The following is a 24,542-nucleotide window of genomic DNA, read 5'->3' on the forward strand; positions in this document are numbered from 1 at the left end:
AGTTCATGAAAAATTTCAAGTCCTAAAAATTGGCATTTTCTTTTTTGCTGGAAAACTTCTGATTAGTGCTATTGAGCACAGCAAGCTTTTACACCGTCCTGGCATGGCAGATTGTTTTAGGGGTACAAAGATGGAATGGCTAGTGAACACACTGCATTCTGGCAGTCCTCACATTGGGATATTAGAACAAACTCCATCCAGGAAAAGGCAGACAGAGCACTTGCTGGGAAATCAGAGATAACTACACCTACATATTGGGTATAGAAGAGAGAGAAGTAACGACCATCAGCACCGATAAGAAGCAAATGTCTTATGATCCAGTCTCTACCCTCTCAATCTGTGGAACGCATTTACAGGACATAAAACTTAAATTACAAAAATATAATACAGGGATCTTTTTAAAGGTTATTTTTGATAGTTGGAATTGTAGCTATAGCTGTCCTTTCATGATTCCACTTGTTCAATTTTAACTTGTAGTAAAAAAAAAAGTGAAAACACCAGATCTTTTTGTGACCTAGATGCACTAAATCTTCATGATAAAGGTCAATCATTACTGAGGGAAAGCCACAGAAAGATTATACAGGAAATATATAAAGAATGACTTACCAGTAATTATATGTGCCCTCTTCTCCTTTCTCCTAATCCTGCAAACCAATAAAGCCCTTGAACCCAGAGGCTGAAGAAAACACCTACCAGAAAACAAGGAGGCAAACCTGAATCATAAGTCAAAGAAAGCACATAAATAGTTTAACTCTTTTGTATGCAGAAATTTTCTACAATAAAATCAAAACTACATAATAATCTAACAAGTGAGATCTGATTTGATTGAGAAGAGAAAAGACTATGACAATTGCTGGAAACTTTTTGGGAGTAGGAAGAACAATTGCTGACAGAAGTCACCTAGGCCTATTTTAAGCAACAGCCTCAAGAACTGCTTTTATGTGGGCCTCAGTAGAGGAAGTATGTCTGCTTTTCAGTGGGATTCAACAATATGTCCATGCATCAAGATGCTTAGATCTCTAGAGGAAATGGCTTTTATTTAATCAGAAAGACTAATACCTGTGAAGCAATCTTGCATCTGGTAGTAAATTTAAAATAAACACACGTTTAAAAAGTAAAAGAGTGATAATAAGTGGAATGTTAATTTTGCCAATTCTCCTAGCAGGCATAAAGACCATCTTTAATGAAGGAAGGTGGATCTACATGTTCCACTAATGTGCAGTAATAAATTGTGGAGCATATTGCTCCTGGGAAACTCCTGGGCATGCAGTTTAAAACATGCACCCGGATCACAGCACATTGAGCCAGGTTTCAGCCTGCCAACACAGGGCTGCTCCAACTGAGGCTGCATGTGTTGCAGAGGAGTTGGTCGGGGCATGAGGGTGCTTCAGCATGGAGCAAGCTGGCAGGTACCCCCTGCACTGAAGCACCCTTCCACACCCCTTGTAACCCAGGCAGCCAAGTCAGCAGCTACACGGGTGCTGCGGCGCACAAAAAACCTCTGCAACAGGGTAGTACTTGTATTAGCAAGTACTACCCTGCCTGGCGTTTATTAGCTTTGTGTACACTAGTAGGGGCACATGTGTAAATGCGGAGACATTTACTGAGCAGTTAATTAGTCAACTGGCAGTAAATGTCTTGTGTAGATATGCCCAGAAAGTACAGTGGATTTTCTTCTGCTGCTTCTCAAGGTGCACTTATGTAGGTGCCTGAATATGAACATGGGAGTTAACAACAGGCACCCAATTTTGAAAATAATTATTTGGCATGCCTACCATTTTTATAATGTTTTAGTTTCTGTTAAGCTTTTTTACATGCTCCTCATATACTAGTCAAGTTCTCTTATTTTTAATATACTTTTTCTGAAATACCCCAAGGGAAGAGGTAGCAAAATTAAAACAGTTAGATGTCTGCTGAAAAGCAAATATATTTATTATGCACTTTTCATATACATAGGGATTTTTGCTTAATATAATACAAGGAATAAAATAAAAATTTTACAATGTGAAATTCATTCAATGTACATTATAGGCTATTTACAACCCAAACCAGGAAAAACAGTCTATCTTCAAACCAAGTTAATTGAAGAGTTTGGATGGAGGATAGTAAGCATAAGACATTTGCATAGCAGAGTAACTGATGAAAGAAAACTTTATTTTATTTTTAAATAAATGGTAATACTTTTAATACTGATCACAAAGAGGACAAAAGACATAATTTGCCTCATTATCTTTCAATATGTTTCTCTTTTGAAGACTTTCTCCACATGCATACAGTACTGATGTTAATATTCACAAGGCAGTCCTTTTCCTAACTTGTCCATCATGACTTTGCAATCTCATTTGGATGGTTTAAGGGAATCAATTAAATGGACCAAGGGAAAGAGGACTAATGGCACAGTGATTTATATTGTAGTCAGAGCTGGATGAGACAAAGACTTTGACCAGCAAAACTCTGCTGAGTTACAACCACCCAACCCTACTGATTTCTAGATGACTGTATAAATGTAAAAGAGCAGAAAGTTACCCAATATTTAAAAATTCCAAATGGAATTGCTAACATTTGGGGGATATTCATTTTGGGTTTTTTGCATGGGAGAAAAACTATGATAATAAAATCATACACAAAAAACAATATGGAATATCTCACACCTTTGTCAAACTGGATGTTTTAATAGAGCTGTTCATGCTCTACTCCAAAACAATACTTAATCTGCAGGAACTGGGTTTTTTATTATTATTATTATTCTGAAAGTAACTTTTCAACAGGTCTTTCAGTTGACTTGTTAATTAATATGTTGGGTTTCCTCACCAACTGTTTCAACTGTAAATATTATCCATACAAAAATGTAAAGCTGTCTGGAAATTGTAGCCCCTTGTGAAACTGGCCATATCTGTGCATTCTGGCCACAAGGTGCATTTTGTAATAAAACAATAAGATTAAATAAATATATCCCAATGACAATCAAGGTCAGTAGAAAAAGTAAGCCTTCAGGAATCTCTTTCTACAGAAACAAAACATACACCTAATAAGAAAGAAATGCTTTATTCTTGCACAGTATTGCAAATGCACTGTACTTGAGGTTCAGAACAAGTTTGATGAAACATTTTGGCACTCTCTCCTTATTAAGCCATTAACATTCTTAAGGCTATTTTGCAAGAGTTCCATCACGTTTATTTTATAAATGTCCCACAGGGACAGAAGTTCAATACTTGAAACATTCACCTCAGAATTATTAAATATTGCTGTGTGTCAACTTTTAACATTACATTTTACTACACACTGAATGCCTCACTACAAAAGATTTTCTTTTTACATTTAATAACGTAAGTAAAGAATGAGGTGCATTGCTTGAAAAAAATCAAAATTTATGTATATTCTACTGACTGTTCATTTTGACAATAAAATATTTGGACGTTAGCCCCCCAGAATGTGTAAGTATAGCATTAAATGGCAATTTATTTAAATTTATGAATAGATGACATAATCCAATTCAACATTTATGAAAACTCATCATGACAACTTTGTATCATACTATTCTGGGAATGACCTGAATTGTAGCAAGAGAAAAAATTAATCTCAGACCTTTAAAGGAAATACTCATGTAGAAAATGATTTTCATTTTCTAAAGGGCAAAGACATATAAAAGTGAACAGTATAACATAACCTGCATTTTCAGGAACAAACAACTGTTGTATGACCCATGAGTGATGCAGTTAAACCATTAGTGAGCTTTGTATGTTCCTCCTTCTGGAATGAAAGGGGATTCATACTGTCACTTGTCAAGCTAAGTGGGTCTAATTTTGCTTCCTCATGCAAGTGTCACACAAGTAAAAATTTATATGTTTTTATTTAGAGTTATACCTTTTTTATGAAGGTGTAACCAAACATAGAATCAGGCCTTATATTCTATCTCGTAATACAAAACCGCATAAAGCAACTTAACTTAATTGTTTATCATACAGTAATTTGGGCTATTCAGTATGGGCTACATTTTGGCCCTGGATATACAAACATGGTTCCTATCATCTTCAGTGGTAGCCAGTCTATAACACCCAGATTTGGTGTTCTATAGATTAGATTTTATAATAAAAAATCCCAGAGGTTTAGTGTGTGATTATAAACTTGCTCCTTTTTACCTCTGAACAGAGTTGTTTTACAGACAGAACACACAAGTACTGGAGTTTATCAAATACTGTAACAAGACTTATTTTTTCTTGAGAGAACTTTTGAAATACACAGGAAACTGACCATACATTACAGCAATGCAAATGTGATTTAAACTGTATGCTTAGTTTCTTTTGCCACAGGAAAATAAATACAAAAAGCACTGCCTTTCCATACACAGTCCACTGTGGTACATGCACATTTATCAAGCATTCTGGAATAGGAAATCAAAAATTCCTTGCTTTTACAACTTTCAGCTGTTGTCAGGGGAAACAGAGCATGTATCTTTCTGCAATTAACAAAAAAAGTGCTTAGTCTGTGTGGTAAGTACAAAGTACACAAAATAAATTTCTGAAGCACAGAGGGTTACACATCAAGAAGGCAGCCTTAAAATTTAGGCACATTACAGTAATTAAGGTAACTGTACTGCAATAATCACATTCTTAGTTTTATAGTTGGACTAACAAGCATTATATGCTTTCATCCCAGCCAGCTGATTAATCATTCCCAGCAGAAGCACTTCTATTCATAGCATCTTGAATTGGCCTAAAATGCAAAATAAAAATGTATTTTAGAATTTTCCATATATATACAGTACCTGCAGAAAAACCAATACATACCTAATTTCTATTAAAAGATATGTATAAAAATATCTACAGGTCTTGAAATAGATATTTCTTGACAGATACACGCACAGAACTGCATACCCATGCAGACATTTAGAGGGGTTCCAAAACAATTAAAACTTTTGAAGGCAATACAAAAATAAGAAACAAATAATAAGATATGGTGCTCCATTCAGTTAAGTTCTTGGAGTACTGCTGGCATTGGTAAAATATTATTTGCCAGCATGATATTCCACAGGCAGGTCATTCATAATAACCTAGATCAATTTGTGAAGCAAGGCTCAGAAAACACACTGGTTTACAGGTCAGTGAAGGAATATTTTTTCTGGCAAAGGAAAAGATAACTTTAAAGCAGTGTTTTTTAACCTGTGGTCTACAGACCGTGCGGGTTTGCAGGCTATGCCTAAGGGATCCACAAAGGATGACCATGTTCAATCAAAAGTATGTGACTACCCACACCTATAATTCAAAGGGGTCTGTACTTCCATTCAAAATTTCCAAAGGGGTCTGGCACCTCCAGTCAAAAGTTTTTAGGGGTCCAGAAATTAAAAAAAGGTTGAAAACCACTTCTTTAGAGCAACAGCCATAGGACATACATTTTGCTTTCCACAGGCATACAAATGGCCAACCCTAACCCTAACCCTAACCCTAACCCTGCAACAGTAGTGGTGTTCTGATGACGTGGCTGAGTGATTTTAACACACCTTATAATCAATGCTGCATTTGATTTCATTTAGCTATTGTTTATGGGATAGTATTTGGGTACATGCACTACAGAGAGACTACACAGTGGGCATGTCCCCACAAGCAGAGCATGCGTTTCCTCAGGGACAAATAGCAATGGCACAAATTTGTCCCACTTCCAGTTGTCCCTGGGGAACACCCCTGCATTGTGTGCTCTGGTGCATGGCAAATTACCCTGGGTGGGGTAGGTGAGGCTGAGGCCAGCACCTGGGTTGGCTTCTTGGGGCTGCAGTGGCAGTAATCTGGGCAGGCTCTGGTTTTGGGTGGTGCACGCTGCAGCAACGTGAGCTGTGCCACTTTTTTTTTTGGTATTTTTTTTTTTACACTGGGATTTCTCACTGTCAAAAAAATCTGCCATGCTGCAAATCAGCAGTGTGGCGAATGCGTGAACACAAAGCACATGAAGTTTATGGTGCCACAGGTGGGTTTCCGGCATCACAAACTGCACGTGTGCACTTGTGGGGATGCACCCAATAAGCCATTGAATATTCAGGACTTTAACCCTTTAAAATATTGAAAGGGAACAGGGAAAGTTTTCCAAAACATATTAGTTAATAAGGAGACAAAGTCCCATTTTTCAGAAGTGACCGACACTTAGGGTGGAATCCTATTTCTTTTCACCTGCCCAAATGATACTAACCCCGCAGTATAACTATCATTTTTGGCACTTACAGACAATCTGTGATCCAATTCCACATGCAGTGCAGACACATAAGTGTCCATCAGCTACAGGGTGCACTTTGGATGGACATGCACACAATTCTGTCTGTGAATACCTGGATGTAATTATGGCGTGGCAAAAACGAGATGGAGAGGGGTACCACAACAGCCCAGTGATTAGGGCACTTGCCTAGGATTTGAGAGTACCAGCTTCTAACCCCACTCAGAGGGTTTGAACCAACATTTTTCTAACTTCCCAGCACAGTGCTCTAACCACTAGCCCTCAGGTCAGGCATTATTCAGTGTCCTTTCCAGCTCTCCTTTTGATGCTGAACCACTACACCTTGCATTTAATATTCATTGGCCAAAATGGATAGATAGCACACACTGAAGCAAGGGTCCAAGCTAAAACTTGGAACCACCCCCACCTTTTCACAGCAGATGCCATTTCACTGAAACGCTGATGCTTTGGCTTTTCCTCGTCCTTCTCCTAGCCCCTTATATCTCCCTCTCTTGGATGTCCAGGAAGCCAGCTGCTCTCTATCCATTTTATCCAATGACTATGAAATGCAAAATGTAGAAACATCAAGTTGCCCCGACCTGTTTCCCTGCTGGTTCAATATTTTTCCTTTTGGCTGTTCTACACTACCAGCATCCAACCATTAGTTTTAGTTCTGTGACTAACATTTTGGGGATTTACACAAGCTGCATACCTTCCAGGGTGGAATAAGATCCAGTAGAGTATAAAAGCCAGAACAGATCCTTTTTGAACATGCTAAGGAGATGATAAGCTGTGCAGAGAGAAGAGACTCCAAGACCCCCAAGAGACATTGATTTGAAGGTACAAAGGCATCTGATGCCCATCCCAATCACGCCTCCTGCCATGCATGTGTAGCATGGCAAAAGGTGTAATTGTTGGGGCTGTGGATCATTTGTACCATCTTGCTTGCAAGAGGAGCCTGGGATCATGATTCAGCATCAGCTGGCAGGGGTCACCCTGGGACTGAAACCACTGGGCAGCCCCAATCTTTCCCAGGATCAGCTGACTGAGACGGCTCTGGGGCTCAAGCATTTGATTTCATTTAGCTATTGTTTTCATCAATCCGCTGATTTCATCAGCTGACTGCAGCTAGGAGGGACTATCCTAGGGCTCAAATCCTGGTGTGGTCTCTGGCAGCTGATGACAGATCTGGAACACTGTGGGGCTGGAACCTTGGGATGGTCCCAATCCTGCTGACAATCAGCTGATTGGACAGGCCCAGAGCAGTCCCAATTTGCCAAGAATGATTTGATCATTGGCTGGTTCTGCAGACCATATAGCTGCTTGAACTAGCCCTATGCATTTCAGGAGCCAGCTGACAGGCCACTAACTGTCATGTGTCTGGCTTTCAAGGTGCAATGGAAACTAGCCACAAAGTTAGTCCACATATTTTGTGTAGTAACTCTGTGGCTGGTTTCCAGTTTTACTGCACCATTAATCCCCTGAACATTTGGCTGGTTTACACTATAAGATGTGATTAACTGGTTATGTGGCTTGAAATCCACATAAGTAGTTCTAAATGCCACTTACATGCTTAAAACTTAAGTTACATTTGGGCCATAAGAGTCTAAGTCCTATCAACGTTTAATAAGATCAGGAATGTCCCTTTGAAAATTTTACCAAACGAACCAACTGGAAATAAAATATAGCTATATTTGCTGTATAATAGTAGACAGTTTAGAAAATCTATATTGAAAATGTCCCTTTTCTTAACCATCCACTCTATCACAGACTTTAGGGAAACAGCTAATGTTCTGGGGGTCTCTCTTCTTTATAATATACCTTAAAAAATAAATTTGCAATGATGAAATAACCTAAGACTTATACCTTAGTAAAAATGACTTCTATTATCCAGGACAGCTTGGGACAAACATGCTTGAGTTTTGCTAGCTCAAAGCAAGATTTAGGAATGTCTAACTCATCAGGTGACTTTGAAACAAAGCTCAATCTTCAACTGTCCACAAAAATTCTTTGTTGACTTGCTGCAAGACTGAGCCAACTAACAAGAACACTTCTGTTCTAAGAAGGAGTAATCTGGCCTGTCAGAATGGTAATATTCATGTAAACAGTGAAAAGAAATATTATGAGGAAAAAAAGGCAATGCACATAGAGTAGCTTTTGCATTTCAGAAAGATGTTGGAGTTCAAATGTTGTTATTAATACAGTCCTGGAACCTTAAACAAGAAATAAACTCAAACCTTATTAGGATTTGGGGAATAACAGAGATGGAGAAAAGAACATTAACTCTTTACTGACTCTGTTTGTCCAAAAAGGGTATTCAAACCCACTAAATTTTATATTGATGTATTATGTAGAAAGTGAAAAACTTAATTTAGTTTTGATTTTTAAATTATACTCAGTAACGAATGTAACGAAAGCAAAAAGATGTCCCATACACAAAAATACTGATCCCATAACACTGAAGTTCATTGTCCAATGAGCTCCAAGCAGGCAATTCCTATGCACGTGTGGAATACCAGGTACTTTAAAACAAGGAACTTATGTTGTACTTTTTGCAACTGTAAGACCACGCAATCATATTTAATTTTCAACTTGTAAGAAAAACATATTCTAAGATTTGTTAGTTCACAAATATAGCATGCTTAACTATAAATGTGTAAGATGCTTCAATAGTATCTTGAAATTCTTTATGTAACAATGAATACATTTCAATCTAGATGGGCATTCAGATTTTATAAAATGTTAACTTTGAAAATATAGCTAGGCATTTTAATATGGGTTCTTCTTTTCAGAAGAAAAGAAACCCCCAGACTAACACGTACTTCTTATAGTCACTTGTCAAAAGCAGTAAGGTGACATCTGACCTTGTAACAATTCAAAAGAAAGAAATAGTGACCATCCTACTATTTTATTAAAAAAAAAAGTCAACACATGAAAAAAGGACTTTCAGTTTACAATTTTCATTCAAAACATGGCTGATTTATTAAAAGGTATTTAAAATGCACATGCTATGCTTCCCTCCAATTGTTTTACCTTTTACAATGGTGTTTCCTTTTTGTAATTGAAGCTTGGGTCATTGCTCTCAATCTGAAGTTTTAAGGCTTGCTTAAGGCTTAATTCTGTCTCTGCAGGAGGATAGCCTTCCAGAACTTCCTGATGTCCTCTGTCCTGTACTGTTCGTGGGACAGAAACTCTCCCAAGAAAAACCTGATTGCTCTGAAGATGATAATTTGGGTTTGTCATTATTCCATTTCTCTTCTTCTGTTCCCCACTCTGTTGGTGAATTAAGAATTGTTGCTGAGATCGACCAACTTCCTGCTGAGCTGGAGGGACTAAAATTTTGCACTGAGGCTCTGCTGGCATTGCTTTAAGTGGTACACTGGTCCCAGATTTGGCAATAGGTCCTCGTTTATCAAACTGAGTCATTTCATATTCTAAAACTTTTGGTTGAGAGGAGCTGCTCTGCTTAATCTTTTTCCCAGCAGAGCCAGATTTGCTGGAGTTTTCTGTCTTCCCTCCTTTGTTTGCTTTAGTTGATTTCAAACTGGGTTTTACTTGGCTCCATTCAAATTCACTACTTGGTGAATTATGGTTCTGACTTAATGAATGAGTAGTGGACGAAGGAGAAACAATTGACTGCCTGCTTCTGCTACGTGGTAGTGAATGTTGCTGTATTTGTTCCGTAAATGACATACTATGGAAGCTATCAATGGGAACTGTTTGTGCGGTTGCTGTAGATGAGGTGGTACGTAGAGAAGAGTTTTTGGAACTTTTCAGGGAATTATTTGATAAGGATGATTTCTGACGGTCAACTGTAGAATCTGGCGATTCTGAAGGAGAACTGAAAGCATGAGCAGGCCCATTAGACAAACCACGCATAGTAGGCTGCATATCACCTCCACCAGTGCTCCCTGAACTATTTGATTTTATTGTTAATGACTGCATTTTTGATGAGACTGCCTGCAAGGGCTTTTGTTCCATTGTGTGGACTGGAGATGGAGTGCAGCCATTTAGACTAGATGCACCATATTTTTCCAGTAATTTAATAATTTGAGAATGTCCATTTTTGGCTGCAACACGCATAGCAGTGCGTCCAAACTGGTCTGCGTGATTTGGATCAGCACCATGTTCCAGTAAAATTTGCACAACATCAATGTGTCCTTCTTGGGCTGCAATGCAGAGTGCAGTAGCACCTTGATTACATGTATGGTCAACTAAGGCTCCATGCTCAATCAAAAGCTGAACTACCTTCACATGACCTTGCCATGCAGCAGACTGCAAAGCAGACCTCTTCTCATTATCTGCAGCATTTACATCTGCATGGTATGTTATCAGTAACTGCACCATCTCCAAATGGCCCTGCCAGCAGGAAACATGAAGTGCGGTCCTTCCCTCAGCATCACTTGCTTCTACATTCGCACCATTTTCTAAAAAATACTCAGCCATGGTAAGCTGATTTTCTAAAGCCAAGATATAGAGCGTTGGCCGACCATCAGCATCTTTGTAGTTCACATCTGCTCCATGGCTAAGAAGCAGTTCAACTATATCTCTGTGACCTTCTAGGGCAGCAACACGGAGAGCATTTCTCCCATCATAGCCTCTCTGATCAAGGTTAGATTTATTTTCCAGTAATATCTGTACACAATCATAGTGACCTTCTTGTGCAGCCAGTATGAAAGGTATACGCCCATCATTATCAATTTCATTTGTTCTAGCACCTTGTTCTATAAGTGCTTCACATATCAGCCTGTGGCCTTCAAAAGCTGCCATGTGCAAAGGTGTCCATCCAGCATCATCTCTATGATTTTCATCTAGCCCTCTGTCCAGCAGAGTACGCACTACTTCAACATTACCTTGTGCAGAGGCTATACTAAGGACTGTTCGCCCTTCACTATCAATGCTATCTACAGCTGCACCCCAAAATAAAAGAGTATTTACAACTGAAGCATGGCCCATGGAGGCAGCTGCAAGAAGGGGTGTACGACCATTGTTGTCAGTATGATCTACATCAGCTCCTCCTTCTAAAAGTAAGTCAACAACATCTACATGTCCTTCATACGCAGCTACCAGCAATGGAGTCATACCATCTTTGTCACAATGATCAACTTCAGCACCACGGTCAATTAAAAGGCTAACTACTGAAGCATGTCCCTTACTAGCAGGTACACAAAGTGCAGCGACAGACAGAGCAGTCCTTCCATCCACGTCCTCATGATTTACTTCTGCACCATGGTCCAGCAGGTGCTCCACAATCTCTTTGTGGCCCATATATGCTGCTGCAATCAAAGCTGTTCGACCTTCATTATCAGCTTTGTTGACTTCAGCACCATGCTGTAGCAAATTCAGAACTATATCTTCGTGTCCTCCCCAGGCTGCTGCTCTTAAGGCTGTTCGACTGTCAGCATCTGCACAGTCCACTTTTACTCCAGCATAAAGAAGTGCAGAAACCACTTCAGTGTGACCCCCCCAAGCTGCAGACCGTAATGCTGTCCAACCATCATGATCAGTGTGATTCACATTAGCCCCACATCCAATCAAACAATTAACAACCTTGGTATGTCCTTGTCGAGCAGCTAAAGTAAGTGCTGTTTGCCCATGAGTATCTTCTATCTCTAAATCTGCTCCCCTAGAAACAAGTAAATTAACTACATCAAGATTGCCACTATACGCAGCATTTGCTAAGAGTGTTCTCCCATTTGAATCACACTGGTTAACTGATGCTCCATTATCTAACAGAGTCCTAATGGAATCTTCTCTTTCCAGAGCCTGCCGTACAATGCAAGATGTTCGGTCATCTTCACTGTTGACATGAGCACCAGCTTTTACTAGTAGCTGCAGTACTTCCTGTTCCTTAGGGATTAAAGTGGATAAAGAGTCTTTGACAGGTGTGCCATTCCATATCATCCACAAAGCCAACTCAGAAGTCTCTAACTGCAAATTTGAGTTAATTAGATGCAATGCAAATTCTTGAGCTTCTAATGGTGTCAAATCCTTGGCTCGACAAGTATAACTCATTGCTAGCATTCTATGTCCTTCTGCGGCATTACATAAGTATTTCTGCGTACAGTGCTTTACATCCAACAGCCATTCTGCAAAACTGTAGTGAAACAAAATTTTTGTATTTCCTAGCCCATCAACAAGAACTTTTGATAGAACATCTAATTTGCGTTGAAAGTCTTCCATAGTCAATGTCATGTTTTTGGTCCACACTGCATGATACAATTCTGTTGTGGTCAGTGGCCTACAAGCTGCAAGAATCACGTTCAGAATGGGCTGGACCTTTGCAAATTGTTTTCTCACAAAAAGTCTTTGACAGAGCCAGAGATATAGGCCATTTAATGTTCCAGGAATGTCACGGATCTCTCTTAGCATAATAAAATTTTCTACGACTCCATCTAGAACACGTTCTAGATACAAAAAACAACCGCTACTTTTGATGTGAAGCTGGTTCAACATTTCTGCAGTTTCTTTAGTAAGATGCTGTCTCAGTGCTTCTTCTTGATCTAGACGATGGAGAATATATTGTTGCACATCTTTCACAATATATGCCTTTCGGAGATCATCCAGACTTATTTTTCGAAAACCTATTTAAAAGACAAAAAAAGGGATAAAGTTCAATGAATATTGTTTCAGGTTTAGTTTCAGAATGGTTTTGATCATTTGAGACTCTCAAAAAGGAAGACTTTTGGATAGGAAGACTGGGGAATACGAACAACAACAATGCATTTATTGTAGCATGGATACTAAATCTAAAGAGGCTGAGAATTCTGCTATGATACTGTACCTCTAATATATACTGCATCATACTCTATGAACACAAAAAGTATACATAAAGAAACATTCTTAAATAGGATACTGAAGTCAGGTGTTTTATCTCTTTAAGAAAATGTCAGGTACCTTAAAAGCACATGAATACATTATCACAAATATGAAATAATGACATGCATCCTTTAAGAACTACAACACTTTCTAATTCTGAAGTTTGAAAAATTTAGAAAAAAGAAAATGAAAGAGCACCAAGGCTAATATTGAATAAGATGACAGGCAACACCCACTAGGAAGAAATATTTTTTAAATCACCAGGCCTGTAAAATTTACACTGAAGAGTCCTAGAAGAGTTGACTGAGATGACATCTGGTACAGCGATATTAATTTTAATGAAGTTTAAAACTTGATGGAAATTCTGAAAGACTAGAAGAGTGCTATTACTGTGCCAATATTCAAAGAAGGGCAAATAGGATGAGGTAACTACAGTTTAGTTTTATCAATTCCATGCCAAATTAGACAAGTGCTGATATGGGATACAACTGATAAAATAATAAGGCTAGCAATATAATAATGCTGATTAATATGACTTTATGCAAAATAAGCCTCATGAAATAAACCTGATTTAACTGTTTGATGAAATTACAGGTATGGTTGATGAAAGTAACTGCAGAGACACAGTGTGCTCAGGTTTCTGAAAAGCATTTCTTTTTGTACTATATACCACCCAATTAAAAATAAGCACTATGCAACATCAATAAAACACATGGATTCAGAACTGGCTGACAGATCTCAAAAAATAGTAGTCAGTGTGACATTGTCATCAAATGGTAATGATTCCAGTTGGGTTCCACAAGGACAGGAATTAGGTTTCACTCTATTTAGCATTTTCCTGATAAATATTAAATCACTGACCAAATTTGCAGAGGACTCAAAGACTGATGGAGTGGTAAGTATAGCATGGATAAGGCAGTCATACAAAGAAGTCTAGATCTCTTGGTAACTTGAGTCCATTGAAATGTGCATTAACACAAATATAAGTTAAGCAAGTAGGAATAAGAAATACAGGCCATGTCTGTAAAACGGAGATTCATATCCGAGAAAGCAGTGACTCAAAAAAGGAAAAGCAATTCAATTCCTCATTAATAGGGATCTACCTAAGTCGCAGCAAGATAAAAGGCTTTTCATGGCCCACTTCATGAGCATTTTATGGTGGCCCTGCCCCTCACTGCTGATTGGCAGAGGGTGCTTTCACTCAGTCTGCATCACTACCGCTTTTCTGGGGGTCAATTTTGTGGGAAATTGCAGCCAGTGCTGGATTTCCCAGCAACTGTGAACAACACTGTTTTATGCAGTTTCCACAAAATCCACAAAACCACAATTTAGGTAGATTCCTAATCATGGACTCCCAGTGCAATTATGTGGCAAAAATGTGATACTCTGATGTATAAACAGGAAAACAATGAGTAAGTACAGGGATGTGGTTTCTTATGATATTGTTCAGACCCATACTGATAATACTCTAGAATTAAAGGCTGCATTCAGATATTTTTTTTAAAAAAACTGGCGCTTTATTTTAAACCCACGCATGCCCAGAAGAGGCAGCACCTTTGTTGGACCCAGCTTGCCTGACATCTGTATAGATCCAGTGCTTTAGTGGGGCATTTTTTGGTGCTTTTATCTAATAACTGACTGAATCAGCTTTTAGCTAAAAGCCCCAAAAGCCCTGCTGAAGTACCCAATCTATACAGATGCTGCAGAGCCAGGCTGAAATAATGTGCTGTTGCTTCTGGTAAAGCCCTTTTTTTGTTTGATTTTTTTTAAGTCTGCAAGCAGCCTTAGTGTACACAGGTTAAAAAGGATGATGAAAAATTAGAGGAAAAAACTAAAACAACCACTGAAATAATTTCAAGGCTAGAGAAAATGCATTACAGCATGACTCCTGAAGAGCTTAATTTGCTTCGTGTATCAAAAAAAATTGACAGGTGACTTGATAGCTACACAAATCACTTTATGGGGAGAAGTAGCAGGTGCAAGATATTTTTAATACACTAGACAAAGAGATAATAAGAACCAATGGCTAGAAGGTGAAGCAAGGTATTTTTCTTAACAAGGGTGATTAAATAATAAAAGAAACTATTAAGGAAATTTGTGATTACCCTATCGATACTTTCAATCAAGATTAGGTATGCCTCTAGGAGACACTAGTCAAACAAGTTATTAGGTTTCATGCAATGGTTGCTGAGTGAAATTTAGCAGCCTTTAATATACATAAGGTCAGACAAGATGATCTAATGGTCCCTTCTGGCCTTAAGCTTTTTGAATCTGTAACAACTTTTGTGCTCAAGTCTTAGCAAGCCCAGGGCTGTCTAACAAAATCCAGTTTAAAACTGTAAAAAAAAAAAAATAAAGGATCTAAATAGTACCCAATAGAATAAAAAGTTTTTTTCCCCTTATTTATATGTTATACTGGTATCTACTTTGTATGCTGTTTGCTCTTATGCAGACTTTTAATAAAGACTTATATAAGTATTTCAAGCCTTCCCCACAAGAATACCTAGAAACTTTGATCTGCTGGCTGATAGCTGCTTTTAGCAAATGTATAGCTTCTATACAAATTTAAAGAAATCTGTTTAGACAAATCTGAATGTTTAAATTGATGAATGGAATAAGGACAACTACAATTAGCAGTGCTGCCTTCTGAAAAATAAAATTTTAGTATACATTAATGCTCAGAACCATATACACTGCACATTTCAGAAAGAATATAGTTTTAATATTAATGAAATTATCTTCTTGAAAACAATTCAGACAACTCTGGTATTAGAAAAGACTGTTCATATTAGAAGAAATGATGTTTAATGAAGGCATAATAATATGGACAATTTTAAAAGTAAATACAAATACAATCTATAGATGATAGGATGATCATCTTATTTTCCCTAACATATTGAAAATATTGAAAAGAAACATTGGAAATTGCACAGAATATGCTTCTGCAAATGAACATGAGAGATGAATATAAAAAGAAAAAAATATCCCCCCTGCCCGTTCTTAGATATGTGACCCATTATAATGGAACTAAGTTTTCTCTCAGTTATCTTCCTGTTTATTCATGAAAGGAAGTATGGAAATTATTCTTAAAAACTGCTATTCTTAAAAACAAATGAAAAACATCCTCGCAAATTCCAGTAGCCTCCATGCTCCCAAGAGGGTAACAGGCAGGTAGAATGGAGACATGTGATTTATAATTACATGCATTACCAAGGTCTCTTATTGAAAACATGGTTTCAACAGTGCCAAGTTTTACATTTGTTATACATGCACCATTTTTTAAAAAATAAAATATTTCATTGTTTGTGAGACACTTTTCTGGAAACTACAGAAATCTGAGAAACTACAAAAGTCAGAAAAACAGTAATTTACATTGCTTAGTTAAAAGATATATTTTAGGCCAGAACTGTACTTTGCCACTCCCGGAACAGATAATAACCTAATCCCTCCAGTGTAGCAACTTGCACATATTTCCTTAGTCAGCTAATTTGCCCCCAAATCTTTCCCTTTTCAAAGCAAAAACAGTTGTTAAAACCCAAATTATCTGGGGTAAAAGCAATCATGTGGCATCCAATTCAGTCCAACTTTGGCCATATCTCAAGAAGCTAAGAGTTTAAAATGCTACTTTCAAAAGTGGCCTTGTTTAGACCTATGTTTATTATGTTAAAAATATGTTTCAGAATAATCTGCTCAGATCATGGTTCTAACTGCAAATTCTGCTGAGGAGCTAAGAATGCAGCTGTCCTCTTTCCTTCTTGAGCATCTTTACTAAAGGTTCTGCATGTTAAACTAGCCCCTTTGTTTTCTGCTAAGCCCTTTTGCTTTTATTTGAACAAATATTATTGACAAGAATTTTGTGCACAATTTTGTCAGCACTGGTCAAGAAAGAACATGGTTCACTTCTCTCCATTAACTATGCTAACTCCGTAAGACTAACAGCAGTAACGTCAATGAAACAGTAAACTTTTTTAAACAGTACGTCTGTTGACACAAATCTGTTGAGTGATGAAGTTCTAATTTTATATAGCCACTTTTCATACCCAGACTACACAGATAATAGTGCTTTACCTTGCAGACTGAAAAAACATGAAGAGTACAGGAGAAAAATAACGAAACAAAACATAATTGCAGTTTCAGGATCTTTTCCTAAATGGAAGGCAAATTTTCTGAAACCTTCGAAGACTGTAAACACTATCTATATACACCATAGTCCATCAAAAGTCTGCTTTAAATAATGTCTTAAAATGATCTGCTGAATGGGGTGATTCATTACTGATCTACAATATTGGAGCTAGATTATATACTACATATTAAAATATTCTGTATCCAGTGTTGCAAAACCTCATTTGCCCATGTCAAGCAAGAAATTTCCTTGACTGAGTACAACCAATGTAATTAGTTTCTGCAGACTCTAGCCTTTCATTTTAAAAGAAAAGGAAGTTTCTGCCAGACACTAGGAAAACTTAAATATTGCTTAAATCACACAATGAGTATAGTCATGTCTGTCACACTGCCAGGTCTGTACAGGGAAGTGCTATTCCACTCAGCTGAGAAGATGAGTGAATGCAGGGGCAGATAAATCTGGCAGTCACTTCTCTTTAGTTCTTTATTATCTGGTTTTCTAAGGTAACCTTCTGCTCCTCTTGACCAGAGGCTGACTGACACCTCCTGACCATCTGAAGCAGTTCCCTCCTGCAAGCTAGGAAAGAAGATGTACACTATCTTCTTAGTCCCCACCATCAAAGGAAATAAGGATTCCAACAACTTCAGTGATTCTAAGGAAAGGAAATTGGAGGCAGTATGGAGGCCCTCCCCATGGACTAGAAAGTCACACTGCAAGTCGAACAGCTAGAAACAGAAGAGAAGAAGGTCTTATATGGGAAGTGCTCCAAATCCACTTGGGAGAGAAGAGCTGAGGCAGACACTGAAGTTCTGAAACGATGCTGCTGAAAGATAACACCTACAATGGGAAAGATGACTGATAATTTGGGGATTGGAAGAAAAGTGAGAAAAGAATTAGTTGAGGGAAGTGGAACAGAACTGATTAAATTGCTAGAAGTGGAAAGAACTACCCTCCCATTCAGTAAATGACTGAATGTGTGTATATATATATATGTATATATATATATATATATATAATCTCTTTTCACCCTCATGTATTAGAAAGATGAACAGCCCTGACAAGCCCATTTTTCCTCCCCACCTTTATTCTTCAAAGAGACCTAAAATCAAGTTCTCATCTATGTTGAGTAGTGGCAATAAAGAGTCTCTGTGCCAATATAGTCACCACGTATTTGGTTATCTGATGGAAAGGATGCAGTTTCCCTGCTTTTGGCAGGAAATGAGTTTAGGACTGACCCTAAAGTCACTGTTAGATGCAGCAGAAGATTGCTTTCAACAAGCAGTGTGGTGCTAGAGTGGGACAGATGTTCCAGCTAAAAATGGAGTAACGCCATTACTCTTAGAGTGGTGTCAGATATTCACTTGACAGGTACAAATTACTGAAGTATAGTAACCTATTAAAGTTAGCATGCATTTAGGAGATAAGGGCTTTGTTACACATTGCATTTTGAGCTGCTTAAATGTTCATCAGTGCTAATTCTACATTGAGTTTGGAGTAGTCGCATCTTACGGCTAAAACCGTTCTCTGACAGTCCCTGACCTGCACAGCTGTGACTTGCTATTAGAGGGCTGGAGAGCAGAAGCCTGACTGGGAGCTACAGCTGTGAGTTGCCAGAATAGGGCGGGTGAGTGAGCCAAGACATGCTTCTGTCCCTGCTCTAGATGGAGGTGAGAGATGGGCTGAAGGAGGTGGCAGCATGAAGCTGGGAGGTGGAGAGTTAATGGGATGGGGGAATGAAAATTAAATGAGAGATAGAAAGGAAATGGGGGTGGTGGAAGGGTGGTGAAATGAAGGAAATCAGCCACTGAAGGATAAAATAAAAAGAAGTAAAAAAAAAAAAAAGAATTTAAAAAGGAAAAAAGGAAGTAAATTAAAGAAGGTTTTCATGTTTTAATAAATTCAGATTTGGGAACTTAACATGAGCGAAATTGCTTGAACGTGCATCTGCTCCAGTTTTAACTGAATGTGTGACACAATAGAGGCCCTAATATCCTTCCTATCCATACAAACTGAGAAAAATAAGTTTCCACCCTGCTTTTATCACCATTCTTAAATATCATATAAAAATAGACTGCAGAATGCTTAAAGTGCCCTGGATATAATGGGTAGAATAATAAGTAGGATTGACCCTGTCGGGTATTTAAGCCCGAAGAGATTTAGGTACCTGAGAAGTTCAGGAAGGGCACAAAGTACTGCCATGCAATCTTAACTCTGGACTAACATTTTTTTTTCTATTTAAACTCTTCATTTTTTAAGTAAAAAAAATGTTTTATAGGAATTAGTGCTCATTTACATAGGTTTATCATCTTACTTTGCAGCTGAGATTCTACTGTAGTTTGGTAAAGGTAAGGGATGATACGATTCCTCAGTATCTAGCCCTGTTTTGTGCATACTTCATTACAGCAGAATGGGGACTACAGCTGTATGCTCCAAAAAATTCAGTGCACAACTAGTAACAGGGTTGATGAGAGATATCAGACATGATCTCTGTCCCAAAATCTTGACAGATTTAAGCCTATGAAAGACTTGTCTCTCTCTCTTCCCCCCCACCTCCACCCTTCTTCCTCTTCCATCCCTCTTGTCCAAAGGGACTCAGAGGATGCAGAGGACTCAGACCACAGCAGGGGAGAAATGCCTCCCCAAATCCCAGCACCTGCACAGGAGGCAGAGGGACTCAGACACCTACACAGAATGGAAACCTCTCCCACCCCATTAAAATTGGTTCCCACATGGAAGTGGGGAGAAGGGTCCAGATTCCGTCTCAAATGATCTCTCTCTTCAGCAGATCTGAGTTCACTTAGGGGAGAAGTTAGAGAGGATCATACCATTTGGAAAGGCAGTGACCACCAGTGCCAGTAAATTGTGTAAGGACAGAATAGGGACTTAGACCCCTATCCCCATTCTCCTCTACTCACGATGCCACCTACCTAATCCCCTAATCTTCACACCTTCCCTTGATCCCCAAGATTCCTCTCTTCCCCTACCATTCACATTCTTCTTCTCTCCTCTCCATAATTCTGTTTCCTAGTCATAGCCCCAAACTCTCCCTCATTCTTCCTTCATTACTACATCTGCTAATTTCCTTCCTCTCCCACCATGTATGGCCAAGTAATTTAAGTTTTTTAAAATACTTGTAACACTTTCTGAATTTTCTGTAGTACTTGGATTGTATTTCATTAAAATAAAACAGGAGCACTCCAACTCTGGCCAGCAGAGCTTCCTACAGGTAGGCAATTTGGCCGGGGGTGGGAGGAGGAGGGGAGAAAGAGGGGAGCAGTGGCAAGTGCCTCCCTCCTCCACTTCCAAATTTTCAAGCTCCCGGTGGGAGATTGAAGCAAGGACATACCCCCTCCTCTCTGCACAGCCAGGTTGGGCCAAGCCATGCCCCTTCCTCCTGCCTCCCACAGAGCCAGGCCAGGGCCAGGCTAAGCCCCCTTTTCCTGCATGGTCAGATGGGGCTGGGTTGTCCCCTGCCTTCCCCCTGTGCAGCCAGATGGGCCCATGTGCCTGCCCTGGGTGCCTGACTGGGATCACAAACCAACCTGTAAATGGACCAGACACTGCTCAACTGGCCCACCAGGTGAAAAGTTTGGGCACCACTAAAATTTAAAACACTTCTCTTTGACAAAGGAAACAAAAGAACACAAATCAGTATCCTCCCCCCAGTCCTCACCTTCTGATTTTTTTCAAGAGTCCACTTTGCCCTGACACTGGTTGGCTATAGATCAAGTTCAACGGCTATTTCATAGTTCCTTGAGCCACTTAGCTCACACAAAAACTTTTAGACTAGGAACCCTCTGGGGTTCATTTATTACCTTCTACACTGTAATCATATTCTACACAAATCCAGGCATATGCTATATAAGCTATCCAAGTCAACAGATATAGCAATATAATCTACCTGGCTTGATTTACCTGTTCTCAAGCTGTCTTTTGAATACTGAATTCAATGTTGTGTTGTCAAAAAGATATTGGAGATCATGTGATTGCGGGCGGGGGGTGGGGGGTTAGGGTTGTGGGGGAAGAAATCTGAGTGACTGAAACCATGTTGGGCACAAGCAGAACAAGCATTTCAGTTAGAAAAAAAATGCAAGAATCTGCCAACATTAAAAAAGAGCTAATTTTGGTTCTGTTTTTCTGGGAGGTATTTTAGAAATCTCTTGTTCGTTAGCCTAAATTTCTAATGCTAAATTTATCCTATATCCCACTTAAAGTACACCATATTTCAAGGTAGTCCGAGCAAGCAAGTTAATTGAATTGTGCAGAATAAGCAAACCTCAAAACAAGTACTTTGCAAAAATAAATCTCATTCACACTAAAACGATTTAAAAAAGCTTTATAGAGGGACAGCCAAAAGTAGAAGAATAAAATTAGATTCTAAAATATCTGTCACTACCTAAGACCCAAGTAAAATAAAACATTTTTTCCTAAACATTTATCTACAAAAAAGATATTTTGCTTGTCTAAACAAAAATTCTACAAACTTGTTTTCCAACAGCATTAGACACAATAAGTCATTTCATTATTAGGATTTCATGGATGAAAAGCATCAAAACATTATGAGAAAGCTCATTTTGTTTCAGATACATTCCCACGAATATCTTAAGCTCAGCAAAAACAGGAAAGTAGCAGACAACTTACAGTCCCACGACCCTGCTTTCACATTGTTCAAATTTTTCTTAACACACATCATTTTCTACCCAATGGGAACTCCAACATACATTTCCCCAATTTATTAAATTCCTTGCTAGCTCTGTAAATCCATTCTAAATATAGTTTTTCTGGCATCCTACTGAGTTCTTGGGTCTTTGAATTTTTTTTTCCAGCTATATACATATTTTAAGAATAAACCACCCCTTTCAGACCCTTATACAACAAATATATGCTATTTATATAGACTACATAAAATACTTAACTTTTCCTAGCATGGATATTTTTATTTTAGTTCCACATAGACATTTAAACTAATTTTTAATATGTTTTTTTCACTTCACTCAATAGATCTTAAATATTTAATCTACATGATAAACAAATGCAGCCATATTTTAGATATGAATAATTTAAGTGGCTGATATAAGCAAGATCTCAATTAGGTATTTATACAAACACAGTCTCATAAGGAAATATGTACGAAACTGAATAATGTCCACCTGAAAAATGAAATGCTGCATTAATTTTTGTATCTGGAAATTTACAGCATAATGTACCTTCTACACTGTAATCATATTCTACACAAATCTATTAACTACCTACCAATTGTTTACAGTTAAGAAGTGTAAGTTTCTTTTCTTTTAAAAGAAAACAGAACCTCATTTAAGTAAATATTTGCCATGTTAATCAGAGCAGAGAGGGAAGCAAAAAATCAAAAAGCTAATTAAAAGTTACACCCGTGCACCAACTAGGAACATTTTGCTGTGTTTTAACCTCTATGAATGTGTGTGAATGTTTTTAAACTTTAGCATAACAGTAGATATACTTTACAAATATAAAGATATTTGAGAAAAATGTTATCTTATAATTACATTGTACAGTTCATAGTTAAGCATCCCACCTCTGAAAGCTCTTCCAACAACATGAAACTACTTTAAAGTATTTTTTTTAGTCTTTGATAGAAACTGTAGGGCATCTTTGGTTGTCTTTTCATGAAAGAACCTCTCTTAAAACCTACTCTCAAGCTACTTTATGCTGTGAAGTAGAAAACTGAAAGGGGGGAAAATCTCATTTCTCAAACCGACAATTAGCAGTAGTTGAATGGTTGTGTTTTTTATTACATATGACCAAATAGTTTGAAATTCCCCAAATTGTAGTTAATTGTATGCACCCTTAATATGTGGGTCTTCACTTTTTTGGTGGTATAAAGAATAGGTTGGGAGGAGCAAAAAGAAGTCCTGTCAAATCAATTAATACTAAATTGAGATCACAGGAGGAAATTTTTAATCTGGGAAAACAGATAAACAAGGCCTTTGTGAAATCTAGCCACTGAAAATGGTGGGGTGGGGAAGGGAATGTTGTGAGTCTGAATAAGAAAACATGGAGATATTGCTGCTAATTCACCTTTGTGAAGCCGATGCATAATCCTAATGGATTTAAGGAAAGTAGGTAGTCTAAGATAATAAAATAGGTGTCTCTGACTTAGACACTGCACTGAAATGCTCAAGTAGAAAACCTTTTCCAAATTGTTTTCTAAGTAAAGTGAAAGTTTTCTGTTATAAAACCAAGGTTTTCCAGCTTTTGGCAGAACAGCTTTTTTGGTAGCTATTAGCCTGCTAGACTCCAGGCAGCCAGACTGGATTTTAGTTTTGCAAAATTCCAGACAGAACACATAGATGTCATAGGAGGCTGAACTGATAAGTTCATCAGACATGAGTAACACAACAATGCGGACTGTGGGCATCTCACACACTGAGGCTAAATCTTGTCTGGAGTTTCCTCTGGGCTGGTCAGGTAGGCATATATGAATTCTAAAGTTCACAAGATGCAAGAAGCTGGCACTGTGTTCTGCTCTTCAGTCAATATAATTATTTTCAAGTAGCCTCAAACTCATGAAAGACATTCTACAGAATCAAATGTTTGATAGTCTATTTGTCTGCTAAACTGATCCACTAAGACATTTTGCAAACTTGGACTATATAGAGACATTACTTAATTTAATAATAAATGCCTCAGTCCCAGAAAAAAATAAATAATTTTGCTCCTTGTTAACATAATATCTTATTGCTTCTTCCATCATTTGGGCTGCAGATTCCCACAGCAAGAACAGAAATGATACAAAGCTTACTGCCACATCTAGAACTCAAAATACAAAAGGCCACATACCTAAGCCTGAAGCATGCTGTTAGGGATACCACTTGGTAAACCTGTAAATACAGGCAGTTCTCAGACTTACGACACAATTGGTTCCTGAAAACCACGTCTTAAGTCGAAACATTGTAACTTGGAACCAATTTTCTCATAAGAAACAATGTTATAAATGGGGGATTGGTTCCTGAACTAAGGCCTGATACCCTATTTTCACCAAAAATACCCCAGAGTTTTGTACTCAATCAATTACAGATGACTAATATAGCTACATTAATATATTTATATTGTAAATAGCAATCATATTGATTTGGAAGGTCTTCTTTGAGGTGACTTTGTTGGACTTTTTGAAGGGCACTTGGTTGGGCTTTTTGAAGGGTTCTTGGCTGGAGTCTTGTTAGGAGTCTTGGCTGTAGGTTTTTCTGGAGTCTTGTCTGCTTTCTTAAAGAAAGTGTCCAAGGAAGTTTGGATAGATGTTCTCCAGGGAGATGAGTGACGCAGAGAACTTGCTCGCTGGCACGGCATTGCATCGGATCAAGCGTTGTAAGTCAAAACTGGCATTGTAAAGTTGAAACGGTGTAAAATTATAAATGTTGTAAGTCGA

The 24,542-nt window shown here is 38.1% G+C and overlaps 1 protein-coding gene across 5 annotated transcripts in view; it reads right to left on the reverse strand.

Moving 5' to 3' along the window:
- Positions 1 to 1,909: 1,909 nt before the first annotated feature.
- Positions 1,910 to 24,542, reverse strand: part of ANKRD50 (ankyrin repeat domain 50) — a 68,990-nt gene continuing 46,357 nt past the window's right edge. For all 5 annotated transcript variants that reach the window (XM_090036608.1, XM_090036606.1, XM_090036607.1 and 2 more), the window contains 2 exons: positions 9,232 to 12,782; positions 1,910 to 4,713 (listed from right to left, as the gene is read on the reverse strand). In XM_090036608.1, coding sequence (XP_089892734.1) covers positions 9,235 to 12,782 — 3,548 coding nt within the window. In that variant the 3' untranslated portion in view covers positions 1,910 to 4,713; positions 9,232 to 9,234. The remainder of the gene's footprint in view (positions 4,714 to 9,231; positions 12,783 to 24,542) is intronic.

The sequence above is a fragment of the Crocodylus siamensis genome, chromosome 2 (assembly GCF_052110815.1).
Source record: "Crocodylus siamensis isolate JL-2025a chromosome 2, ASM5211081v1, whole genome shotgun sequence".
Taxonomy (NCBI): Eukaryota; Metazoa; Chordata; order Crocodylia; family Crocodylidae; genus Crocodylus; species Crocodylus siamensis.